Source organism: Amblyraja radiata, chromosome 1 (genome assembly GCF_010909765.2).
Source record: "Amblyraja radiata isolate CabotCenter1 chromosome 1, sAmbRad1.1.pri, whole genome shotgun sequence".
Classification (NCBI taxonomy): Eukaryota; Metazoa; Chordata; class Chondrichthyes; order Rajiformes; family Rajidae; genus Amblyraja; species Amblyraja radiata.
In genome coordinates, this window is record NC_045956.1 from 32,156,224 (window position 1) to 32,178,631 (window position 22,408).

At 49.5% G+C, this 22,408-nt stretch overlaps 1 protein-coding gene across 1 annotated transcript in view; it reads right to left on the reverse strand.

Moving 5' to 3' along the window:
* The window catches only part of LOC116972358 (protransforming growth factor alpha-like), a 33,994-nt gene extending 12,405 nt beyond the window's left edge, over nucleotides 1-21,589 (reverse strand). Inside the window, exons 1-2 of the mRNA XM_033019938.1 lie at nucleotides 21,186-21,589; nucleotides 11,098-11,188 (exon numbers count right to left, since the gene is read on the reverse strand). Of these exons, the coding sequence (XP_032875829.1) occupies nucleotides 11,098-11,188; nucleotides 21,186-21,236 (142 nt within the window). The 5' untranslated portion in view covers nucleotides 21,237-21,589. The remainder of the gene's footprint in view (nucleotides 1-11,097; nucleotides 11,189-21,185) is intronic.
* Nucleotides 21,590-22,408: the final 819 nt, after the last annotated feature.

The following is a 22,408-nucleotide window of genomic DNA, read 5'->3' on the forward strand; positions in this document are numbered from 1 at the left end:
TTAAACTATTTACAACCCGCAATGTTTACCCAACCTAAGCTAGCTGTGCCATGTAGGCTAAATACAATGACATTTCTATCTATTACCCTCCAAACATCCTTCTTTGGCCCCTCGACCATGGGTGTCTCCAGGGTTGGAGGACGCCAGTGCGTGACTTTGTTTAACGTGGGGAGACAGCCACCACACGGTTCTTGACAGATCTGGGTCAGGATCCAGTGGCATGGAGTCCAAAAAAACAGACCCTTCTCTGCTGCAGCCTTCATCCGCCCTCCCAGCTATTGTGACGCTCCACTAAGGTAGCCATCATCCTCCACCTCTTCCACCGTTGAGGTCTTGGTTGGATTGCTCTTTGTCAGAGAACTCCCCCTCGACCTTACCGCCATGGGAGGCCCTACCAGGAGCATAGCTCCAGACGGCATCGCTCTCAGGATCTCAGGACCACACAAGCTTCTCCACCACGACAAGGTGACAATCCACTCCCAACATCCTATGTTGGTCATTCTTCCCATCTTGCTTCCCCCAGGATATGAGCTCGAGGGTTAAACAGACGATAACCAACTCATCTTCCTTATGATTTCCCAAGTTTCCAACAACACTGTCCAAGTGTCTTTTCAATGTTGTTACAGTACCCACGTCAACTCCCTGCTCTGGCAGCTCATTCCATACACCCACCACTCTCTGTGCGAAAAGGTTACATTCGGGCAATTGCATAGATAGGAAAGGTTTAGAGGGATATCAGTGAATGAATGAGTACTTTGTTGTCACATGTGACAAGTCTCAGTGAAATTCTTTGCTTGCCTACCCAAGGTATTCAAATAGGCCTGGCCAAGCTGGCCATCCGCGAGTCACGGCGCCAGGCAGAAGAGGGCTCTGCCCGAGCCTGATGCTTGCCCCTTTTCCGGGGTTACGTCCGCGCCCGGGTGGGGTTAGAGAGGAACATAGTTGTATAGTAGTTATTTAGTATATTTGTAAGGAATGTGACATAGTACATAGTTTGAAAATTTAGTGTCTGGATAATTTGTTGATTTTGTACTATAGTGGTGGGTGTGTTTGTGTATAGTGATCGTAATTAAATAAATTATTTTTGATACAAAAAAGAAAGGCATGCAAATAGTCGCCACTTACGGCGCTTACAAAGTTACAACCGGGTCCCTCATTGCTCTTCCCCCTCCCCCACGCTGGTCCCCCAATGCCGGGTCCTAGCTATTCTTCCCCCTCCCCCACGCCGTGACCTCCTTTGTTCTTTCCCCCGGCAGCGGCGTCCTCACTTGCGCGTGGCTCGTCCTCGTCCGTCGGTCGGCGCCATCATCGACGCCGCACTGGCCTCTCCACTAACGCTGCCGGGTCCTCTCCGGATGCCTCCGTTTCGCGGACCCCGGCCACAGCTTCGGGCTCAGGGGCCGGCCACAGCCTCCGTCGAACCAGGGGCCGTTGTCCGCGGGCTCCGAACCCCCGAGGCTCCAGCCTTGGCTTGTCCGCGGCCCGCCGGGAGGCACCAAAGGTGGGTAAAAGCGACCAGTGTGGACGTGCTGTATAACTCCGTGGCCAATGAGGCATGCACGAGGCCTTTTGCCAAACGTGCTAAATAACCCGTTTCAAAACCCCGGTCACGGTGGCGCAGCGGTAGAGTTGTTGCCTTAGTGCAGGCAGCGCCGGAGACCCGGATTCCATCCCAACTACGGGCGCTGTCTGTATGGAGTTTGTACGTTCTCCCCGTGACCTGCGTGGGTTTTCTCCGAGATCTTCGGTTTCCTCCCACACAACAAAGACGTACAGGTTTGTAGGTTAATTGGCTTGGTGAATGCAAAAATTGGCCCTAGTGGGCATAGGATAGTGTTAATGTGCGCGGATCGCTGATCGGCATGGACCCGGTGGGCCGAAGGGCCTGTTTCCACGCTGTATCTCTAAACTAAAACTAAATTCCAACAGGTGGAATTCCTGAACAATATTTGTTCTGCTGCATTTTTTAAATGCCAATAGGACACCTGGCAAAAAATAAAACTGACTTAGCACTGCAGGCTGCTTGCTGCTAGTCACGCTGTTGGCTTGGCTACTGGCTGACAATGGGAGGTAGCCCTTCCTCAGTGCCAACTAAGCTCGTTCACCAAATAACCTTAGTTTCCACCACACCCAGAACCACAAGTTCTCTTAATGTCACCACATTTCATGGGCATTGCATCACACATCAAAAGGTCCAGATTCTATTTTCTTTCCCCTAATAAACACATCAAACCAAAGCGTTAACCTTCAAACAAACAGGCAAATCTTTCAGGTGAACTAAAACCAAAACCAGAGGAGCAAAACCAAAACTGCATTGAACTGCGCTGCGCTGAAAGAATTTAAACTATTGTTGAAACTCCACCTTGTTGGGAGTGCAGGTTCATGGATCCCCGAGAATGGCGAGGCAGGAGGACAGGGTGGTGAGGGGGGGGGGGCGTTTGGCACGCCTGTCCTAATTGGGAAGGGTACCGAGTACAAAGCTGGGGGGCCATGATGTAGCTGTACATGTTATTGGCGAGACCACACTTTACACCTTAGCGATACAGCGTGGAAACAGGCCCTTCGGCCCACTGACTCCATGCCGTCCATCAATGCTCAAACATCAAATCAATGCTGCATCAGCAACACACAGTCCTGAGCTAATCTGTAGCACCCTTCGCCATGGGCAATTTATACTTTAGAGATACAGTGTGGAAACAGGCCCTTTGGCCCAACAACTCCGCACCGACCAGTGGTCATCCCGTAAAGTAACACTATCCTGCACATTGGGGACAATTTACAATTTGTACCAAAGCTAATTAACCTACAAACCTGTACGCGTTTGGAGTGTGGGAGGAAACCGGAGCACCCGGAAAAAAACCCACGCGGTCAAGGGGAGAAGGTACAATCTCCGTACAGACAGCACCCGAAGTCAGGATCGAACCCGCCCCTAGGGTGCTCATGGTCAATACAATGCAGCATTCCCTCAGTACTGCACCTGATAGAACAGTACAGCACAGGAACAGGCACTTCAGCCCACAATGTCCATGCCGAACATGATGCCAAATTAAACTGATCTCCTCTGCCTCCATTCTCTGTATATCCAAAAGTCTTTTAAATGGCACCATCGTATCTGCCTCCACCATCAATCCTGACCACACATTCCAGGCACCCACCACCCTCTGTGTAAAAAAAACAACTTACCTCACACATCTCATTTAAACTAAGCCCTTCTCACCTTAAAAGTATACACTCTAGTCTTTGACATTTCACCCTAGGAAGAAGGTTCTGACTGTCTACCCTATCTATGCCTCACAATTTTATAAACTTCTATCATGTCTCCACTCAACCTCCAGTGTTCCAGAGAAAACAATCCAAATGTGCCCAACCTCTTCATGTAGCTCTTCTTCTTAGGCCCCCTTCGGTCATGGCTGACCATGGGTGCTTCCAGGGTTGGAGGACGCCTGTGCGTGACTTTGTTTAACGTGGGGAGACTGCTGCACAGACAGCCACCACACGGTCCTTGACAGATCTGGGTCAGGGTCCAGTGGCATGGAGTCCAAGACGACCGGAGACCCTTTTCTGTTGCAGCCTTCACCTGCTTTCCCTGCCGTTGTGACGCTCCACTAAGGTCAGCCATCGTCCTCCGCCTGTTCCACCGTTGAGGTCTTTGATGTAGTTAATACCCCCTAGTCCAGGCACCATTCTGGTAAACCCCCTCTGCTCCTCTCACCTTAAACCTCAGCCTGCTAGTATTTGACATTTCCACTCTGGGATAAAGGCTCTGACTGTCTCCCCTATCTAGAATGTGTCAGTATGGATCCATTAATCTTGGAACTGTACTGGACCGAGACGAACAGGCTTTGAGCAATTAGACAGGTGCTGGAATGAACAACGGGGGGTAATACTTAGAATATAAAGCTGAGGGAATAATTCTAAAGGGGTACAGGATTAGAAAGATGTCAACGAGTTTTTAGAGTGATATAGTACGGAAAGAGGCCCTTCGGCCCAACTCATCCATGCCAACCGTGATATCCACGCAAACAAGGTATGAGCATTGATTTGCCTAATTTCAAGTAACGTCTGCATCCCCTCCCATCTCTCCCTATTCCCCCCACTCTAGTCATTCAACCAGTTCCACAGTTCTCATCCTTGTATGCCTCTTGTTATCACACCTTCCACAGCCAACAATGGACCATTATGAGTTCCACCCTTCCTGAGGTCATCTGTCGCCAGCCCTGATTTGTTCTGGCCTTTTCCCTCCTCCTGTTTATTTCCCCCCCCCCCCTTTACGTTCAGTCTGAAGAAAGGTTCCGACCCAAATCATCACCTACTTCTTCTCTCCAGCGATGCTGCCTGACACGCTGAGTTACTCCAGCATTTTGTGTTGATTTTCGATATAAACCCGCATCTACAGTTCCGCCCTATACCATTTGCCTACACCTGCCCCATATCCTTTTGAACGAATTTCAACCATGTACCCGTCTCTTAAACTTGGGAGATGTACCCACCTCTGCCACTTCCTCCTGCAGCTCGTTCCATATACTCACCACCCTCTGTGTGGAAAAATGTGACTGTGTGGAAAAATGTTCCTCGCTCGCATTAAATCTAGTTTTACATTCCCCTGCTCTGTGGAAAAGACTGCACCCATCCACCTTAAATTAGCCCCTCATTGTTCCCTAGACCTTTATAAGGTCACCCCTCAGCCTCCAACACTCCTGGGGAAAAAGGGCCAACCTTTCCAGCCTTTCCCTATAACTCAACCCCTCCAGTCCCAGTAACATCATCGATAGGGCGGTCACGGTGGCGCAGCGGTAGAGTTGCTGCCTTAAAGCTAATACAGCGCAGGTGGCCCGGGTTCGATCCTGACTACAGGTGCTGTCTGTACGGAGTTTGTACGTTCTCCCCGTGACCCGTGTGGGTTTTCTCCGAGATCTTCGGTTTCCTCACACACTACAAAGACGTGCAGGTTTGTAGGTTAATTGGCTTGGTATTGTCCCTAGTGGGCATAGGATAGTGTTAATGTGCGGGGATCGCTGGTCGGCGCGGACCCGATGAGCCAAAAGGGCCTGTTTCCGCAGGTGTATCTCTATACTAAACTAAACAATCTCTTCTGCAGCCTTACCAGTTGCCTATACAATCGTTTTTAAGAAGGAACTGCAGATGCTGGAAATCGAAGGTACACAAAAATGCTGGAGAAACTCAGCGGGTGCAGCAGCATCTATGGAGCGAAGGAAATAGGCAACGTTTCGGGCTGAAACCCTTCTTCAGCCTATACAATCGTATTGTCTCTCCACTGACTAGTTGGCAAGGAACAAAAATCTTTTCACTGTACCTTGGTACACATAACACTAAACTAAGCTATTTGATGATATCCTACCTGTGGCTGGGAGATCATAACTGCACACTGTTCTCCAAATGCAGGTGTCACCAACATCTTGTACAGTGTTATTTCAGTTACAATGCGGAAACAGGCCTTTCCGCCCATCGGGTCGGTGCTGACTGTCGTTCACCCGTTCGCACTAGTTCTATGTCACCCCATTCTCTCATCCACTCCCAACACACTAGGGGCAATTTACACAGGGTCAATTAGTCTACAAACCCGCACGCCTTGTGTGAAGGGTAATGCTATTGCATGCGGTGATCATTGGTTGGCGGGAACTCGGTGGACTGTTTCCACACTGCAAGTCCACAGGGTAAGACCAGACCAGAGGCAGTGGGCTTTGGGGTCAGGCAAGCCGGGAGGAACAATCACACAGAGGCAGAAGGATCGTCCCAATGTCAGTCACAATGAAGCTGGCCTCCAGGGCATTCAGTTAACAATGACTGGTATGGCCCTCAACAAGCTTGGCCGCATTCACTCAGGAGATCACCATAGCAACACGAACAGAGCATAATGGCCTCCGGTCTCCCAGTGGGGTGGAGGGGAGTGCAGGGGACAGTTCTTTAGTTAGTCCTTTAAGGGCCTTTCCCACTTAGGCAATTTTAGGGGACTACAGGCGACTAGGCTGTCGCCATATGGTCGCCGGGATGCTGCCTGTATGGTCGTGAGTCGTCTCCTCAGTCGCCCAAAAGAGTCGTAGCGTCTTTCTGGTCGCCGCTGGATTTTCCACGTTGAACATTTTTCGGAGACAGTGGGCGACGTTGGGTTTGATGCCAATGAGCATAGTTTGACTCTCCTGACGTGGGTGCTGTCATCGTTGGTGCCAGGTTAACGTAGGTTGTTGCCAGTGCTGACTTTGGTTTTTTGTTTGTTGTTAAAGTAAAGATTCCATTTCAAATTTTATGTCGAAGGGAGCTCCAGGTTTTTGGGCAACCTGCTACGACTATGACAATCGCCGGCAGTCGCCTAAAATAGCCTAAGTGGGACAGGCCCTTTATTATTCTGGCCGCATTCGTAATTTCATGTCATAGGAGCAGAATTAGGCCATTTGGCCCATCGAGTCTACTCTGCCATTCAATCATGGCTGATCCATCTCTCCCTCGCAACCCCATTCTCCAGCCTTCTCCCCATAACCCCTGACACCCGTACTAATCAAGATCCTGTCAATCTCCGCTTAAAAATACCCACTGACTTGGTTTCCACAGCCGTCTGTGGCAATGAATTCCACAGATTCACCACCCTCTGATTAAAGAAGTTCCTCCTCATCTCCTTTCTAAAAAGGTACGTGTTACTGAGGTACAGTGAAAAGCTTTTATTTGCGTGCTATCCAGTCAGTGGAAAGACTATACATGATTACAATCAAGCCGTCCACAGTGTACAGATACAGGATAAAGGGAATAATGTTTAGTGCAAGATCCAGTAAAGTCCGATTAAAGATAGTCCGAGGGTCTCCAATGAGGTAGATGGGAGGTCAGGACCGCTCTCTAGTTGGTGATAGAATTGTTCAGTTGCCTGATAACAGTTGGGAAGAAACTGTCCCTGAATCTGGAGGTGTGCGTTTTCACACTTCTGTACCTTGCCCGATGGGAGAGGGGAGAAGAGGGAGTGAGCATGTGGGTGAGACTGGTCCTTGATTATGCTGCTGGCCTTGCCGAGGCAGTAATGGGAGTGGGGAGAAGATGTCTAGTGCCAACAACATGTCACCCATCGATAGCCGGGCTCACCCATAAAGCAACAACCAAGCAGGTGAACAGGAATGAATACAGTCAAATATTAATAGAAGCCTTGGAATGTCAAGTATCTGACAGGCGAGATCAAATAACACTGCAAACGGTGGAACAAGCCTATCAGTGTTGTATAATTAGTTTCTAAATCTCGACAATACTGCAATCATTAAACCATCCACTTCCGTCTGTGGTTATTTGAGCAGCAGTCAATGTGGGACATGGAATAAGACCACAAGCATTTCTAGAGACACAGAGACTGCAGATGCTGAAATCCTGAGTAAAGCACAAAGTGCTGGAGGAACTCAGCAGGTCAGGCAGCATCTGTGGAGGGAATGGACGGGCGACATTGTAGGTCAGTATCCTTCTTTAGTTTAGTTTAGAGATACAGCATGGAAACAGGCCCTTCGGCCCACTGAGTCCGAACCAACCAGCGATACTAACACTACCCGACACACACCAGGTGACAATTTACAATTATACCAGACATGGACGTCTTTGGAGTGTGTGAGGAAACCAGAGATCCCGGAGAAAACCCACGCAGGTCACGGGTAGAACGTACTAACTCCGTACAGACAGAACCCATTGTCAGGATCGAACTTGGGGCTCCAGTGCTGTAACGCAGCAACTCCACCGCTACGCCACTGTGCCTCTCCATGGAGTCGGAAAATGGTCGATTGGAAGATGGGACTCTTTGTCACCTCTAGTTTAGTCTAGTTTATTGTCATGGGTAATGAGGTACAGTGAAGCTTTTATTTTGCCCGCTATCCAGTCAGCGCAAAGACTACGCATCACTTACTCTACCCATTCGCCAATTACAGACACAGGGAACAACAGAGGCTGGCTTTAAAACAGGACACAAAGCACTGGAGTCAGGCAGCATCTCTGGAGAATGTGCATAGGAGACATTTCAGGTCGGGACCCTTCTAACAGACTGATTATATAGAAACATAGAAAATAGGTGCAGGAGTAGGCCATTCGGCCCTTCGAGCCTGCACCACCATTCAATATGATCATGGCTGATCATCCAACTCAGTATCCCATCCCTGCCTTCTCTCCATACCCCTGATCCCTTTAGCCACAAGGGCCACATCTAACTCCCTCTTAAATATAGCCAATGAACTGGCCTCAACTACTTTCTGTGGCAGAGAATTCCACAGATTCACCACACTCTGTGTAAAAAATGATTTTCTCATCTTGGTCCTAAAAGACTTCCCTCTTATCCTTAAACTGTGACCCTCTAGTTCTGGACTTCCCCAACACCGGGAATAATCTTCCTGCATCTAGCCTGTCCAACCCCTTAAGAATTTTGTAAGTTTCTATAAGATCCCCCCTCAATCTTCTGAATTCCAGCGAGTACAAGCCGAGTCTATCCAGTCTTTCTTCATATGAAATGCCTGCCATCCCAGGAATCAGTCTGGTGAACCTTCTCTGTACTCCCTCTATGGCAAGAATGTCGTTCCTCAGATTAGGAGACCAAAACATTACGCAATACTCCAGGTGTGGTCTCACCAAGACCCTGTACAACTGCAGTAGAACCTCCCTGCTCCTAGACTCAAATCCTTTTGCTATGAATGCTAACATACCATTTGCTTTCTTCACTGCCTGCTGCACCTGCATTCCTACTTTCAATGACTGGTGTACCATGACACCTAGGTCTCAGTTGCGATATTAGGGGTAGTAAGTGGAAAGAGACATGAGGAAGTACAAAGCAAGGCAAGTGATGTGGATGAGGGGTCTGAAGAAGGGTCTTGGACCCGAAACTTTGCCTATTTCCATTACTGCAGTGATGCTGCCTCAACTGCTGAGTTTCTCCAACATTTTTGTCTATTTTGGATGAGGGGTAGATTACTTGCCTAGGCTATGCCTCACGCTCACCTCTCTTTCAGCTTTCTCCCCCCCCCCCCCCCCCCGACTCCATCTGAATATGCTGGAAATATTTAACAGGTCAACATTTCATCCTTAAAAAAATGCAAGAGATTTGGTATATTGTCCAATACACTGTCACACTTCTGCAGGTATATGGTAGAGAGCAAACTGGCTGGTTCAGCAACTCAAACGCCTGGGGACAAAGGGATCTACAGAGAGTGCTGGACACCTGTGGTCCATCACAGGTACTGACCTCCCCATCGTCAAAGGGATCTACAGGAGTCACAGCCTCAGAAGGCAGCCAGCATCATCAGAGACCCACACCACCCTGGCCACGCTCTCATCTCACTGCTACCATCGGGAAGAAGGTACAGGAGTCATGAAAAACCGTGACCTCCAGGTTCCAGAACAGGCTTCATCCCAATATACACCAGGCTCTTGAACACTGCCCAACACTAACCTCAGCAACCTCAGTGATCTTCTATAGAGTGTGTGTTGGGCTGCGCTACAGACTTTGGTTTGGCACTATTACGCTTACCTCGTATTATGGATTATCAATCTATTGTATCGATTGATGGAAAAACTGTGCGTTATTGTGTTAACGGGCCTGTACGTTCCCACGTCAGTACACATGGCAATTAAACATTCGTGACCCTTGAACTGGGGAAGAGTCACAAGAAGGGATCCTTGGACCAGGTTGTGTCTCTAACTGCTCCCATGCACTCATTGGCCATTATGGGGTTACATCTTGTCTCCATGGTCACTCCATCGGAAAGGCTCCCCTCCTCCACCCTTCCGTTTGTCCTTCTTTCAGTTCAGAGCGGTCTTTTCATCTGACCTCGGGTGCTTCCAGCATTTTTTTTGCTTTTAGATTTACAGCATCCATGATTGATTTTCTTTTAGGAGTTCTCCTCCAGTCTGAAGAAGGGCCCCAACCCAAATCATCACCTCCGTCACTCACTCTGCCAATCACAATCCCTCCCGACCTGTATCCATTAATCACTCGGAGTCATCGAGTGCTAGAACGTGGAAACATGGCCCTTCGGCCCAACTTGCCCACGCCAGCCAACACGTCACATCTACACAGTCCCATCTGCCCGCATTTGGCCCATATCCCTCTAAACCTGTCATATCCATGTACCTGTGTAAATGTTTCTTAAATGTTACAATAGTCACTGCCTCAACTACCTCCTCTGGCAGCTACCACACTCTGTGTGGAAAAGTTACCCTCAGATTCCTATTAAATCTCCTACTCTGGGCAAGAGACTCACCATCCCCCCCCCCCCCCCCCCCCCCCATCCCATCATTCCAAAGAAGGGTTCCGACCCGAAACATCCCTCCACAGTTGCCGCCTGACCCGCTGAGTTCCTCCAGCACATTGTGTTTTGCCCAAGATTCCAGCGCCTTGCAGTTCCTTGTGTCTTTATCAACCCACTCAGTTCCATTAATCCTCTTGGACGAATCACCCGTAATGTTTTGTATGTGTGGAATAAATAATCTCAAAGGTTTGTGAAATTCGCTACACCATGCAAGCACTGTAACAGCTCTGTAACACTTTCCTTGTGTAACTGTGAGCTAATGGTACGTGCTATCCAGTCAGCAGAAATAATATGTATCACTTTCTCCACCCTTTTGCCAATTAATCCTCACCGGTATCCACCTATCACTTAAGACACAAGTGACTGCAGATGCTGGTTTTAAAACAAGACCCCAAGTACTGGAGTAACACAGAGGGTACAGGCAGCATCTCTGGATAGGTGACGTTTCAGGCCAGGACCCTTCTTCAGACTGATTATAGTAGGGGAGAGAAAGCAGGAAGAGAGATGGGAGATGGGGAAGAACAAGGCAAGTGATGTGGATGAGGAGTAGATCATTTGCCAGGCTTTGCCCCACGCTCACCTCTCTCTGAGCATTCTCCCCCTCCCTCCCCCATTCCATCTCAATTTAAGTGATAGATAGATTCTTGAACACTGTGGGTGTCAGGGGTTATGGGGTGGGCAGGAGAATGAGGGTTGGGAGGGAGAGATAGATCGGCCATGATTGAATGGTGGAGTAAGTTATTGGGGCCTGAATGACCTAATTCTGCTCCTATCACTGATGAACACATGAATATGCTGGAATTATTCTACCTGTGGTACTTACCTGTACAATTTATCTGCCGCACCTGGTTACATAAATCCTTATCTTCACGCACTGTACTGGTAGAGTTCACGGCAGCGGCTGACCAGGCAAACCTAGACAGAGGAAAGATCTTTCAATTCACAAATCAGAAAAAAATGCACTGGTTTTCATTTGGAGTATTGCCTGCAGTTCTGGTCGCCCCATTACAGGGTGGATGTGGAGAAGGTGCAGGTGGTACAGAAGATGTCTCAGGGGCGGCACAGTGGCGCAGTGGTAGAGTTGCTGCCTCACAGTGCCAGGGACCCGGGTTCCATCCCGACTACGTGTGCTGCCTGTACGGAGTTTGCACGTTCTCCCTGTGACCGTGTGGGTTTGCTCCGGGTACTCCGGCATCCTCCCACACTCCAAGACGTACAGGTTTGTCGAGTAGTCGGCTTCGGTAAAATTGTAAATTGTCCCTAGTGTGTAGGATAGTGCTAGTGTATGGGGATGATCACTGGTCAGCGCGCACCCGGTGGGCCGAAGGGCCTGTTTCTGCACTGTATCTCTAAAGTAAAAGTCTAACAGGATGCTGCCTGGATTAAAGGGTGTGAGCTACAGTTGGACAATTTTGGACTGGTTTCTCCAGGAGGTCAGAGGTTGAGGGGAGACCTTGTACAAGTATGTAAAATTTATCAGGGGCCATAGATAGTGGGGAAAATTGAGAGTTGAGGGGCATAGTTCCCTGCACTGTTCAATGTTCTACGTTGACATATTTGTTAAAGTACATGGATTAGAAAATTTGAGCTGGCACAGCGGGTAGAGTTGCTGCCAGGGATGCGGGCAGGCAGGTGGGGCTAGGGTAGATGGGGCATGTTGGTCGGCATGGGCAAGTTGGGTTGAAGGGCTTTTCCCATGGTGTGTAAATGTGTGTGAGTCCAGGTGGGAGAGGGAAAGAAGGAAGGGGGGGAGGGGAATGTGAAAGGGTGTGAGGTCGGGAGGCTGGCAAACTAACGGTAAGAACGTTAGGTGACTAACCTACAAACCCCCCCACGCCCCCGGCTGTTTATTTCCTCACTAACCTTGTGACTACGGCAGGAACAGTTTGTACTGCGTTGAACAGTGTAAACTAAGCCAAGGCACGTGACACAGAGCTCCAGTGGCTGAGAGGAGAGAAATATATTTAGAGATGGGACACGAGTGCAAGGCAGTGCAGTGACTGAAGGCAAAGCATCAGTGATTGAGCCAAGAACACTAGACTTTAGACTCCAGAGATACAGCGTGGAAGCAGGCCCACTCCAACCAGCGATCACCCCATGCACTGGCACTATCGCTCACACTAGGGATAAATTACAATTTATAGAAGCCAATTTTATCTACAAATCTGCACGTTTGGAGTGTGGGAGGAAACGGGAGCACCCGGAGAAAACCCACGTGGTCACGGGGAGAACGTACGGACGGCACCCGTAGTCAGGATGGAACCCGGGTCTCTGGCGCTGTGAGGCAGCAACTCTACCGCTGCGCCACCGTGCTGCCCCTGGTATGAGCGAGGTTAGATAGTCAGAGGGGGCTAGAAAGGGGGGGGAGGGAGGAGGAGACAAGCATAGAACAGGAACAGGTCCTTTTGCTAACAATGACTCTGCCACCCATCATGCCAAATTAAACTAGCCCCATCTGCCTGCATGTCACAGATTGATGGGCCTGTCCCACTTAGGCGATTTTTTGGGCAACTACAGGTGACTGCCGTAAAATTATCAACACGTAGAAATTTTTTTGGCGACAGTGGCGACAATTTTTGCTGTCGTAGGTTGTTGCCAGGTGTCGTAGATGAATTCCATTAAAATTAGTCCCTGGCAATCGCCCAGAGTCGCCTAAATGGGACAAGCCCATGATACAGCACGGAAACAGGCCCCAAGGCCCATCCACCCATACCGACCAAGACGCCCTATCTAAGCTAGTCCTGTTTGGCCCATCTCGGGCTGCACAGTGGCAAGCAGTAGAGCTGCTGCCTTAAGGGCCTGTCCCACGAACATGCGATTGCATGCGGCAAGTGCAACCTAACGTGGTCGCTTGAGCCGTACGGCCTCGCGGGGCCGGTCCCACTTCGATCGCCGGAGCCGTATGGAGTTGTGCGGAGCTGGTCACGACATCAGGCGGGGCTCCAAAAAACTGACCGTGTTCAAAAATTCTTCGTGGCAACGGCCTGCCGGCCCGCAGCCGCCTCGACGCCGTACGCACCGCCACGATGCCGGACGCAGCGTCTTGACGCCGTATGTCATGCGCGAACTTCCCGCGGACTTCGCTCGAGCTTCACGTCACACACTCGACCTCTGCGCGGCCCCTGCTTCCGGTTTGGTCGTGCTTGCCGCATGCAGATCGCATGCTCGTGGGACAGGCCCTGTGCGGGGATCACTCGACCTCCGCACGGCCCCCGCTTCCGGTTTGGTCGCGCTTGCCGCATGCAGGTCGCATGATCGTGGGACAGGCCCTTTACTTTCAATTTCCCTCCTGAGGTAAAGAAAGTTCTATCGTATTATATTCCAGGTAAGGTTCGATCTTGATCACGGGTGCTGTCTGATCCTACGGGTGCTCTTCGGGCCCCTCATATTCCTATTAACCCACGAAGTCGACAACCTGGATACCCACGAAGTCTGAAGATGGGTCTCGACCCGAAACGTCGCCCGTTACTTCTCTCCAGAGATGCTGCCTGTTCCGCTGAGTTACCCCAGCATCTTGTGTCTAACTTGGATACCTGCCTGTCCTGGGAGGAAAGGCCAAGTACTGGATCACAATAACTAACCATGTGAACAAATGTACGTGACCCACTGCACATACGTCCCTGACAAATGAACTGCTGCATTCCTACCACTCCCCTATTCCCCCCCCCCCCCCCCCCCCCCCAACCAAGTTGTCCAACCAGTTCCACCGTTCACATCCTTGTATCTTTGTACGTTCATAGGTTATAGGAGCAGAATTAGGCCATTCGGCACATCAAGTCTACTCCGCCATTCAATTATGGCTGATCTATCTCTCCCTCCCATCTCCATTCTCCTGCCATCTTCAGCACTTTGCTGTCCTACGCTGTCCAGTACCTTGTGCCTATCTTGGGCAGCAGCATCTGCAGTTCCTTCCTACTCAGTTTTCACCGCACCTCAGTGCACGTGACAATAATCATCTTATATAATTGATACATATAATAAAATATAAAAAGGCTGCATGCTTTTTGGGTCTGTTGAGCAGTCTCTTGCTCGACCGTTCCCCTTGTCTGACAAGTTATGGCCAATAAAGAAGTCTTCTACTTCTTGCGTATGGCGTGCTCAGCCTAAAGTTGTAGGACAACTTGTTCTATTTGATCTTATTTGATTGTGCACGCCGGATTGATTGCATTCGTCGAAACAGGGCGGACCACGTGAAGTTCAAGTTCAAGTGAGTTTATTGTCATGTGTCCCTGTATAGGACAATGAAATTCTTGCTTTGCTTAAGCACACAGAAAATAGTAGGCATTTACTACAAAACAGATAAATGTGTCCATATACCATGATATAAATATATACACACATGAATAAATAAACTGATAGTGCAAATAACAGAAAGTGGTTGGTAATAATCAGAGTTTTGTCCGAGCCAGGTTTAATAGCCTGATGGCTGAGGGGAAGTAACTATTCCTGAACCTGGTTGTTGCAGTCTTCAGGCTCCTGCACCTTCTACCTGAAGGTAGCAGGGAGATGAGTGTGTGGCCAGGATGGTGTGGGTCTTTGATGATACTGCCAGCCTTTTTGAGGCAGCGACTGCGATAAATCCCCTCGATGGAAGGAAGGTCAGAGCCGATGATGGACTGGGCAGTGTTTACTACTTTTTAAGTCTTTTCCTTTCCAGGGCGCTCAAATTGCCGAACCAAGCCACGATGCAACCGGTCAGCATGCTCTCGACTGTGCACCTGTAGAAGTTAGAGAGAGTCTTCCTTGACAATCCGACTCTCCGTAATCTTCTCAGGAAGTAGAGGCGCTGATGTGCTTTTTTGATGATTGCATTAGTGTTCTCGGACCAGGAAAGATCTTCAGAGATGTGCACGCCCAGGAATTTGAAGCTCTTGACCCTTTCAACCATCGACCCGTTGATATAAATGGGGCTGTGGGTCCCCCTCCTACTCCTTCCAAAGTCCACAATCAGTTCCTTGGTTTTGCTGGTGTTGAGGGCCAGGTTATTGCGCTGGCACCATATGGACAGTTGCTCGATCTCTCTTCTGTACTCTGACTCATCCCCATCAGTGATACGCCCCACAATAGTGGTGTCGTCAGCGAACTTGATGATGGAGTTCGCACTGTGGTTCGCTACGCAGTCATGGGTATAGAGTGAGTACAGCAGGGGGCTGAGCACGCAGCCTTGAGGTGCTCCCGTGCTCCCGTTGCAATCTCCCACCCCACATCCCGTGTAAATTATTCCGACAACACAAAGTAACTCAGCGGGTCAGGCAGCATCTAAAGAAGTGTGCTGACCCCAAATATCACCGATCCATGTTCTCCAGAGATGCTGCCTGACCCGCTGAGTTACTCCAGCACTCTGTGTCCATGTTCTCCACAGATGCTGCCTGACCCGCTGAGTTACTCCAGCACTCTGTGTCCATGTTCTCCAGAGATGCTGTCTGACCCGCTGAGTTACTCCAGCACTTTGCCTTAATGTTTATTGCTGCCTTCATCACAGATAACAGTGCCTCCAAGTTTGCATCATATGCAGACCTTAGACTTTACTTTCGAAATACAGCGCAGAAACTGGCCCTTCGCCCCACCGAGATTGTGCTGACCGGCGATCACCCCTTACACTAGCACTATCCTACACACTAGGGACAATTTACAATTAACAGAAGCCAATCAACCTACAAACCTGCACGTCTTTGGAAACCGGAGCACTCGGAGAAAACCTAGCACAGTCTCCTCTGCCATTCATGGCTGATCTCTTTCCCTCTCAACCCCATTCTCCTGCCTTCACCCCATAACCCCTGACACCCGCACTAATCAAGAATCTGTCCAAGTTATGCCTTAAAAATACCCAATGACTTGGCCTCCACAAGCGTCGTTGGCAATGAATTCCACAGATTCACCACCCTCTGGCTAAAGAAATTCCTCCTCATCTCCTTTCTAAAGGCATGTCCTTTTATTCTGAGGCAATGGCCCCTGGTCCAGACTCTCACAATAGTGGAAACATCCTCTCCACATCCACTCTATCCAGGCCTTTCACTGTTTTCCTTCTCTCTTCCCTCATCTCTCTAAACTCCTGCGAGTACAGGCCCAGTGGGTGGTCATGGTGGCGCAGCGGTAGAGTTGCTGCCCTACAGCGAATACAGCGCCGGGGATCCGGGTTCGATCCCGACTACGGGTGCTGTCTGTACGGATTTTGTACGTTCTCCCCGTGAACTGCGAGGGTTTTCTCTAAGATCTTCGGTTTCCTCCCACACTCCAAATACGTACATGTTTGTAGGTTAATTGGCTTGGTAAATGTAAAGATTGTCCCTAGTGGGTGTAGGATGGTGTTAATGTGCGGGGATCGCTGGTCGGCGCGGACCCGGTGGGCCGAAAGAGGCTGTTTCCGCGCTGTATCTCTAAACTAAACTAAACAGTGCCATCAAAACATCATATGTTAATCCAATAATCCCTGGGATAAACCTCCTCTGGAACCACTCCTCAGATATGGAGCCCAAAACTGCTCACAATACAGTTCTCTGTAAAAGGTTCCTGATTTCATCGAGCACATTCCCAAACCGCAGCCACATGTTGAGCCATAAGGACCTGTCCCACGGGCGTTATTTGCGTGTCATTTACGTGACATAATTTACACGTCACGCGCGCATTGTGACGTGCATGTGACGCGCGCATGGCGCGTGGAGAGACGTGGTGGCGTAGCCAGTGACGCTCGGTCGCACGCGGCGCCCTAGGATTTTGGGATTCACAAAATCTTCGCGCGCCACCTGCGTGACGCGCAAATGATGCCCAAGTGCGACAGGCCCTTTAGTCATCTCTCCTCCCTGGTCTGTCTGCCGATTGTCTTAGATCAGCTACATTGCAACCCAACCTCCCATCAACAAATACGCTCAAAAATGCCTCCCAAAGTGCAACACCTCACACTTGCCCGGATTAAACTCCATCTGCCATCTCTCTGCCCATTACTGTAGCTAATCTATATTTCACTGTATAGTTTGACAGGTGTGCCTGCAGCTCGTGGCCCCAGCAATCTCGATGTCATCTGCAAACTTACTAACTAAATAAACTTGACTTGACTTAACTAACCCGTCTACCTTTACTTCCAAGTCATTTAGTTATATCACAAACAGCAGTGGTCTCAGGTCAGATTACTGCGGAATACCACTGGTCACAGAACTCCCACCGGAATATTGCTCTTCCTCACAACCCGCTGTCATCTATCAGTAAGCCAGTTCTGAATCGACCTGGATCCCATGCATCTTCTGGATCAGCCCATCAACGGGGACTTCATCAAATGCCTTACTAAAATCCACATAGACACTATCCACCGCCCTACCCTCACTTCAAGAGAGAATTAGATTTTGCTGTTAGGGCTAAAGGAATCAACAAATATGGGGAAAAAGCAGGAATGAGGTACTGATTTTAGAAGATCAGCCATGATCATATTGAATGGCGGTGCTGGCTCGAAGAGCTGAATGGCCTACTCCTGCACCTGTCTTTCTATGTTTCTATCAATAAACTCAATTAAGTTAGTAAGGCACAACAGGTACAGCACACAGCCAACAGTGGCCTGTTTCCTTTATCATTGTAGGTAGACAAACATGCTGGAGAAACTCGGCGGGTGAGTTTCTGTTCCTATGGAGCAAAGGAAATAGGCAACGTTTTGGGTCGAAAGAAGGGTTTTAACCCGAAACGTTGCCTATTCCCTTCGCTCCATAGATGCTGCCTCACCCGCTGAGTTTCTCCAGCGTTTTTGTCTACCTTCGATTTTCCAGCATCTGCAATTCCTTCTTAAACATCCTTTATCATTTTGCATATCTTTCATTCATTTGTTCAATATCTCTTCCCATCACCATCGATATCTCTCGTTTCCATCCTCCCTGCCTCTCAGTCTGAAGAAGGGTCTCGACCCGAACGTCACTTTGTTCTTTTCTCCAGAGAGCCATGCTGACTGTCCCTAATTGACCCATTCAGTACCAAATGGAAGCTAACCCTATCCTGTAGAATCCTCTCCAATAGTTTCCCGACCACTAATGCAAGGTTCAACTATTTCCAATTCCCTGGATTCTTGCTACTTCCCTTCTTAAACAAACAACATTTGTTACTCTCATGTTTTTCATCAAGGTCCCTTCTGAGGCAGCAAAATAGATCATTCCAGGGCAGCTTGTAACTTATAGACTTTAGGGATACAGTACAGATACAGGCCCTTCACCCCACCGAGTCCGCGCCGAGCAGAGATCACCCCGTACACTAGCGTTATCCTGCACACTGGGGACAATTTACAATTTAGAGATGTCTATTAACCTACAAACCTGTACATCTTTGGAGTGTGGGAGGAAACCGGAGCAAACCCACGTGGTCACAGCGAGAACGTACTAACTCCTCACAGGCAGCACCCGTAGTTAATCAATCCAGCAATCAATAAATTAGTTTAATTCGTCACATTCCACATAAAGTGCAAGTGAAATGAATTTGCCAGGATTGAACCTGGGTGTCTGGCGCTGTGATTCTACCGCTGCACCACCGTGCCACTGTAACAGTAGGAACAGAAATCACTCTCTCACGATACAGGACTACGGAAGGGTACAGAAGGCTATGGGACTAATGCAAGCAAATGTGACTGGCCCACTATATCAACTTGGTCGGTATGGGCAAGGTGGCCCAAAGTGCCCATTTCTGTGCTCAAGACACAGGACCACAGGTTTAGGTTTATTATTGTCCCGTGTACCGAGGTACAGTGAAAAGCTTTGTTCTACATGCTATCCAATCAGATCAGATAATACTACACATAAATACAATCACGACAAACTCCAGTACAATAGGTAGAGCAAAGGGGAAGATACAGAGTGCAGAATATAGTTCTCAGCATTGTAGCGCATCAGTTCCAGAGACAAAGTCCAATGTCCGCAATGGGGTAGAGGTGAATCGGACAGTATACTAGCTGATGGAAGGGCCGTTCAGAAGCCTGATAACAGAGGGGAAGAAGCTGTTCCTGAGTCTGGTGGTGCGCGCTTTCAAGCTTCTGTACCTTCTGCAGGACGGGAGCGGGGAGAAGAAGGAATGACCGGGGTAGGACAGGGACAAGTCTTTGATTATGTCGGCTGCTTTCCCGAGGCAGCGTGAAGTGTAGATGGATTCAATGGTGGGGAGTCTGGTCTGTGTGAGTCCTGGAGTCATAGAGTAATACAGCGTGGAAACGTGCCCTTCGGCTCAACTTGTCCACACCGGCCAACTTGTCCCAGCTACACCAGTCCCACCTGCCCGCGTTTTGTCCATGTCCCTCCAAACTTGTTTTATCCATGTACCTGTCTAACTTTCTTAAATGCTTGGAAAGAACTGCAGATGCTGGTTTAAATCAAAGGTAGACACAAAATGTTGGAGTAACTCATCGGGACAGGCAGCATCTCTGGAGAGAAGGAATGGGTGATGTTTTGGGTCTCGAAACGTCACCCATTCCTTCTCTTCAGAGATGCTGCCTGTCCCGCTGAATTACTCCAGCATTTTGTGTCTACCTAACTTTCTTAAATGTTGGGATAGTCGTTGACTCAACTACCTCCTCTGGCAACTTGTTCCATACACCCACCACCCTTTGTGTGAAAAGGTTACCCCTCATATTCACCTATTAAACCTATGTCCTTGATTCCCCTACTCTGGGCAAGAGACGGTGCATCTACTCGATCTATTCCTCTCATGATTTTATACACTTCAATATGATCACCCCTCATCCTCCTACGCTCCAAAGAATAGAGTCCCAGCCTACTCAACCTCTGCCTATAGCTCACACCCTCTAATCCTGGCAACATCCGCGTAGATCTTCTCTGTACCCATTCCAGCTTGACAATATCTTTCCTATAAGATGGTGCCCAGAACTGAACACAATACTCTGAATGCACTCATCAACGTCTTATACAACTGCAACATGACCTCCCAACTTCTATACTCAATACTGTGACCGATGAAGGCCAATGTGCCAAAAGCCTTTTTGACCACCTCATCTACCTGCGACTCGACCTCCAAGGAACCGTGCACCTGCACTCCTAGATCCCTCTGCTCTACAACACTCCCCAGAGGCCTACCATTTACTGTGTAGGTCCTGCCCATGTTAGACTTCCCAAAATGCAACACCTCACATTTCTCTGTATTAAATTCCATCAACCATTCCTCCGCCCACCTGGTCAATCGATCCAGATCCTGCTACAATCGTTCACAACCATCTTCACTATCTGCAAAACCGCCCACTTTAGTTTCATCTGCAAACTTGCTAATCTTCCCGTGAGTTCTCATCCAAATCATTGATGATCATTGATTTCATTGATCATTGACATAAAATAGGCTACATCCACAACTCTCTGCTATTTTTTGCAGTCTTGGATTTGAATTGGACAGTACCCTGGCAGATGGAAGCCTGATAACAGGTTTCATTACATCATACAATCCATTCAGCCCAGATTCAATACTAAAGTGAAGGTGAGGCCACGGACCCTTCGATGACCGGCGCCCACTCTCATTGACCTCTGCAGCCAAGCACACCACTCACCCATCACCCCACTCCCTCACCTGTACCTCCTCACAAGCTGCTCACACCACCACCCCTTCCCTCCCCACCGACCACCATTTCCTCCCCATACCTCACCTATCCCGCCCCTCACCTGCCCCATCATACCCTCACCTGTCCTGTCCGTCTCCTCCCCGTCAACCTCTCCCTCTCCGCATAACACATCTTCCCCATCATCCCACCCCCCCTCCTACCACACCTGCCCTCAACTTCCTCCCCCCCTCCCTCTCACTACATCACCCATCCACCTCCCTCCCCTGCCCTCTCCCCACCTGTCCTGCCCCCAACGTGCCCTCCCCCTCTCACCTGTCTCCTCCTCTCACCCGTCTCCCCCTCTCACCTGTCCTGCCCGCACCCGTCACCTCCCACTCTCCCCCCTCACCTGTGGCCAGGACTAGACTGAGTGCGCGGCGCCAGGGTCGGCCGCCCATGGTGGTCGTGTGTGGGGGGCTCCGGCCCCGCTGCCTGTGTCCCAGTCTGTCGGTGCGGCCGTCAAGCACAGGCAAGGCTGTACACCTGCAGCGCCGTGGCAACCTGCAACGCTGCCGTGTCCAGTGCAGGGGACGGGGAGAGGGTGGGGGTGTGAATCCGTCCGAATACCAGCTCCACTCTCCGCCTAAAGCCCCGGCACTAGTGAGTGCAGAGCCGGCCCGGCGGGCTGAAGAGCGCCGTGATCTTTGTTACAGAAGCTGCACCTGCACCGCCTCTCTCCCTCTGCACTTGCTTGTCGGCTCTGAAAACGCGGCAGCAAGTTGCAGGGCAGGGCTTAAAGTAGCAATTCCAAACAATGACCTTCTCCCCCGCCTGGAGGTGGAACCTGCCTCATTAAAAGTATCTTGTTCATTGTCATGTGTGCTGAGGTACAGTGAAAAAAGCTTTTTGTTTTAGTGTAGGAACTCGTCACATGTCCCTGCCAACCAGATTAACATTAATCCCCTTCTCAATATCACTCCCTGAACACGTTTAAGAAAGAACTGCAGATGCTGGAAAAATCGAAGGTAGACAAAAATGCTGGAGGAACTCAGCGGGTGAGGCAGCATCTATGGAGCGAAGGAAATAGGTGACGTTTCGGGTGGAGAAGAAGGGACTCGACCCGAAACATCACCCATTCCTTCGCTCCATAGATGCTGCCTCACCCTTTGAATATGTTAACATTTTTGTTTGGTGGAATGTTCTAGACGAACAGCATTTATGTAACCACAGTTTGCGGCCCACAGAACGTGGTGAACCTTTCATATTACTTCCATCAGTACAGTATGAAAACCGGCTTAAATGCGCCTTGTCATGGTAAGCACAAAGTGTTGGAGTAACTCAGCAGGTCAGGCGGTGTGTCTGGAGAAAAAGAGCAGGTGTCGTTTTGGGTTGAAACCTTCTTCACACTCTTCTTTACGTCTATCTTCGGTATAAACCAGCATCTGCAGTCCGCGAAGAAGGGTCTCGACCCGAAACGTCACCCATTCCTTCTCTCCAGAGATGCGGCCTGTCGCGCTGAGTTACTCCAGCTTTTTGTATCTATCTGCAGTTCCTTGCCGCACACTCCTTGTCAGGGTATCTGTACACATAGAGTTTACGCAGGAAGGAACTGCAGATGCTGGTTTAAACC